The 4,606-nt window shown below is 33.8% G+C and overlaps 1 protein-coding gene across 2 annotated transcripts; it reads left to right on the top strand.

The window, feature by feature from the left end:
• The first annotated feature begins 460 nt into the window (after window positions 1–460).
• Window positions 461–3,626, top strand: LOC120349791. Of its 2 annotated transcripts, none has more exons than XM_039420520.1 (2): window positions 461–961; window positions 3,173–3,626. In XM_039420520.1, the coding sequence occupies exons 1-2, from the start codon at window positions 834–836 to the stop codon at window positions 3,267–3,269; spliced, it is 225 nt and encodes a 74-aa protein (XP_039276454.1). In that variant the 5' UTR covers window positions 461–833; the 3' UTR covers window positions 3,270–3,626. The 2 variants fall into 2 exon arrangements, with proteins under 2 accessions (XP_039276454.1, XP_039276452.1); XM_039420518.1 differs by lacking the exon at window positions 3,173–3,626 and adding an exon at window positions 1,126–2,524.
• Window positions 3,627–4,606: the final 980 nt, after the last annotated feature.

Here is a 4,606-nt window from a genome sequence, read left to right as displayed (position 1 = left end):
GATCTATGTCTATAAAATCAATAGTATTTTCAACCATTATAATCAATGATTCCAGTCAATATAACTTGATTTCTTATGGATGGAGTGAATAATTAATCTTACAGATTGAATAACAATGTATATGAAAATTACACATATCTATATTTTACCCTCATTACTATCCCAATTGACATAAGAGTTTCACGGAAATGAAATGGTACCATATAATGTTAATGATTCCATTATAATATTATCTAAGTCAAAAAGTATAATTGAAAGATAATCTTCAATTCTATTGAAGATTCAATTCTATGCTCAATATAGTCTGAACCTTATTAATGTGTTTATTAAATAATTGACTGTATGTTGGTGTAATGACAAAATAGTGTGTTATCGCACTCTTATGGTAACAATACTTCAATTTGCTGTTTTAAAAATGGATTGGTCATTATTCTCCCATTCATGATGAGTAAAGGAAGACCATAAATAAAAACCGGGCTAAGTGCCAAAATTTGATAAATCGAGTTTGACATCAAAAAGTGTGCTACGTGCCATTCCCAATATGGTGTAAACTGGGCTATGCCAGAGAAAATAGTTTATTAGTTCAAAAAGCTGCCACAAGAATGCGTGTGAGCTATCTCACACATTGGTTTCAGTAAAAACCGGGCTATGTTCCACAGCAGTCTGCCACGCGGCCAAGTTGTCGAATTTGTGGTTATGTTCATTCAGACCTGCGTGTGTCAAGTTTAAGTGCTTCAAGCTACTAAGCTAATAATAATTAATCACAATTTCAGCCATCCATAATTTCTTTTCATTATTCCGATTCTATCAATTTTTTCTTTCCTCAATGGAGAATGTTAATAAAATACGTAAAAAGGGTGATGGAAGTTTTTCCAATGTCCAGAAGAAACGGAGAGCTTCAGGTCAAGAATACATTGGCCGAAGTCAAGTTGTTGAAGCCAAGAAACCACCACCAGACAAGGTATGTTGGGTATTGTTTTTCATTCAAATAATTGTGTCATAATCCAGCTAGGTAATTTTTATAAGTTTTACTTTCAATGAAGTCTGTGCAGCAGAGTGAGCAAACATGAAGGTTACTAGAGGCAAATTCAGATCAGGCCTTTAATAACCTTTGTGTTGTTTCAGGTATCCTGTAAATGTAGATATAAATGCAAAGAGATTGACTTCGAACAGAAACTGAAACTTTTCAACGATTTTTATGACATTGGTGACTCAACTAAACAAAATTCGTATTTGATGGAATTAATGAGTGTTTGTGAAGTGAAACGTCGACGTCATGGTACTTACACAGATGCAGAATCAAGCCGTAGACAAGCAACGATATTCTTCACAGTGTCCAATGGTAAAGGCGAAACACTTCAAGTGTGTAGGAGAACCTTCCTTGAGATCCATTGCATAACAAAAAGGAGAGTTGAAACTTTGGTAAAGGCTAAAAAATCTGGTGATATTGTGTACATTGAACGGCGAGGGAATAAGAAGCAGCATAGAAAATACTCGGAGCTTGATGAACAACAAATTGTGAATCATATCAATAGTTTTCCAAAAGAGGAAAGCCATTACACACGAGCAAAGAACAGCAATGAATATCTGAGCCAGGATCTGAATTACAGTAAACTTTTTTTTGCTTTCAAAGAATTGCATCCAAACTCTTTGATCACTATCAGATTTTATACTGACATGGTTAAGAAACACTTTCCTAAATTGAAATTTCAAAGACCACGAAAAGATACCTGTGGAACCTGTGACCTCCTTCACAATCAGATCAAAAGTAATAAAGAGGACAAAAACACTTTTAAAAGAAACTGGAGTATCACCATAGAAAGGCTGAAAAAGCCAGATCAGAAATGAAGAAAGATCATGAGAGTTCTCAACGTCCCAACAGCGAAACCTGCGTCATCTCAATGGATCTACAACAAGTCTTTTCAATACCAACACTTACACACTCTCAAATGTATTATCTATGCCAGCTTTCATGTTATAATCTCGGAATTAATATGGGTGACAACAACCAGTCTTTCATGTTTGTTTGGCATGAAGGAATTTCAGGAAGAGGGGGTAATGAAATAGCGTCATGTGTTTTCAAGGGAATAGAAAACAAAATAACTCTGAAAAAAAAGTTAATAGTGTGGAGTGACAATTGCGGGGGACAAAACAAAAACAGAATGATGCTGTTTTTATGGATCTATTTAGTTTGTAAAGGCCTTTTTGATCAGATTGAGCACAAGTTTTTAGTGTCAGGCCACTCATACCTTTCGTGTGATCGTGATTTTGCCCTGATAGAAGAAAAGAAGACATTGAATAAATGTGAGGTTCCACTGGATATAGTACGACTGCTTGTGACTGCCTCCAATAAAAGACCTTTTCTGACAACTTTAATGAACAATGAAGATTTTATTGATTTCAAAAGAGCTTCCGAAAATTTTCTTGACATCAAAAAAATCAAAATTTCTCAGCTCCAATGGATCAGAGTATTGGGAGCTGATCCTGGTGTCATTGAAGTAAAAAATACATTGAATGAATTCGAACCCTGGCTTGCTGTCAATGTGTTTAACAACGAATTGTTAGCTTAGAAAATACAAAATGATCGAGTATCCACCATGATTACATTTTTATGATTTATAATTTTTATTATTGTGTATTTGTAATAAACAAGTGATTTTCTCCTTGTGAATATTGACTTGAATTTATTTCATTTGTTAACAAGATTTTTCAAGCCAAGTGTTTGCTCATTCTGCAGAAAATAATCAACTTTCAACAAAAATGAGAGTTGGTACTTAGCTCGCTATATAACATAACAAGAGTTGGCACTTAGCTCGCTATATAACAAAATTTGGTCTGGACTTACCCCGCTCTTGAATTTCAAATTTCTTTTCTTTCCTCTTCATCCAATTATTAATATTTGATGATGTTATTGTGATAGATTGATTGGAGAGAGTAGTCTGTATCAATATAATATTTTGAAATTCCAAAATATTGAGTGAGATGAATTTTAAACAGTTTTTCTTGATTTACTCGAAAGTTAGTAATTGGTACTTAGCCCAGTTTTTACTTATGGTCTTCAGTTATGGAATCAATTATTGGGAAAAATCCTTTGAAATTTGCTTCTATATTTTTATAAATAAATCTATAGCCGCCTATTCCATTGTGCTAATGTTTTCGTTTCAATTTTCAGTTTCAATCTACTTAACTTGCCAGTGTATGAGGACAGTCAGAAGCTGCAAAACAACCTTCTGAAAGCCATTCAGGAGTGCTCGGAGGGCTTCGTATGAGGACAGTCAGAAGCTGCAAAACAACCTTCTGAAAGCCATTCAGGAGTGCTCGGAGGGCTTCGGATTCGCTTAATTCACTTCAATCTTGTTAATATAGTTTGTATCCTACTCTTTACCATTGAAATATCATGAAACTACCTGTTGTTTAAATAATTTCGAGACTGAAAGACAAATATATTAAATGTGTATAAATATATATGTAATTATATATATATATATTTTTTTGTAATGGATGAGAATAACTAGTTCTTCGAGTCTATAGAGACACTGTATTCTTTTTTATTTTGTATCAATAATTTCGAAAAATAATGAATATTGTAAAATATCATTTAATTGCTTATATCAATTGATGCTAAATTTCCCATAAAAGATGATAAATTACTCATGTACTGTAATCATGATGAAATTATATTATTTCTTAAATTCATATGTAATAAAATCAAGTGATATCTCATATTGTTTTTTATATTAAACACTTATTATATTTTTTAATAGTTCACTTGAAACTGATATTGTTTCTTATATTAATAACTTCATTATCATATTTTTCTATAATTAAAAATGTAAGTTTTTTAGAAAATAAAACGAAATTGAGTTCATGTGTTGATGCCGTTTGAATTTAATGGAGTTTGGCGCTGAGTAGTTAGTTTCCAAGACATCATCAAAAAGTTGAAAAATAATAAAGCACCAGGTGGTGATGCAATACCAGCAGAACTACTAAAGTACGGAGGAGATAAGTTTTTGAGAGCTTTGCATACCCTAATAATATGGATATGGGAGCAGGAGAAGATGCCTGAAGAGTGGTCCAAAGGTACAATATGTCCCATATTCAAGAAAGGAGACAAAATGGTTTGTAATAATTATAGAGGGATAAAATTACTGTCTACGTCATACAAAGTTCTCTCTGCTCTGATACTGAGGCGTCTAGTGGTGTATGCTGAGGAGATAATTGGTGAGCATCAATGAGGTTTTAGACAGGGAAGGAGTACAACAGATCAGGTCTTTGCAATGAAGCAGTGCATGGAAAAATGCTTTGAATACAACATGGATCTCCATATGCTGTTCGTGGATTTTCGACAGGCTTTTGACAGCATCAAGAGGAGCAAAATGATACGATTACTGCTTGAGTATGGAGTGCCGAGAAAGCTTGTCAATCTCATAAAGGTAACAATGGTCGGGTCAACAGCTCAAGTGAAGATCAGAAATAAGCTGAGCAGAGTGTTCAGTGTCACAACTGGCATTAGGCAAGGAGATGCTCTTTCCGCTACTCTTTTCAATTTAGTGCTGGAAAAAACACTGCAGAAGTTGGGTACGACAGGAACAATAATAAATAGAAC

Source organism: Nilaparvata lugens, chromosome 2, assembly GCF_014356525.2.
Source record: "Nilaparvata lugens isolate BPH chromosome 2, ASM1435652v1, whole genome shotgun sequence".
Taxonomy (NCBI): Eukaryota; Metazoa; Arthropoda; class Insecta; order Hemiptera; family Delphacidae; genus Nilaparvata; species Nilaparvata lugens.
Note: the sequence above shows the minus strand (reverse complement) of the source record. Positions and strands in the feature narration are given on the sequence as shown.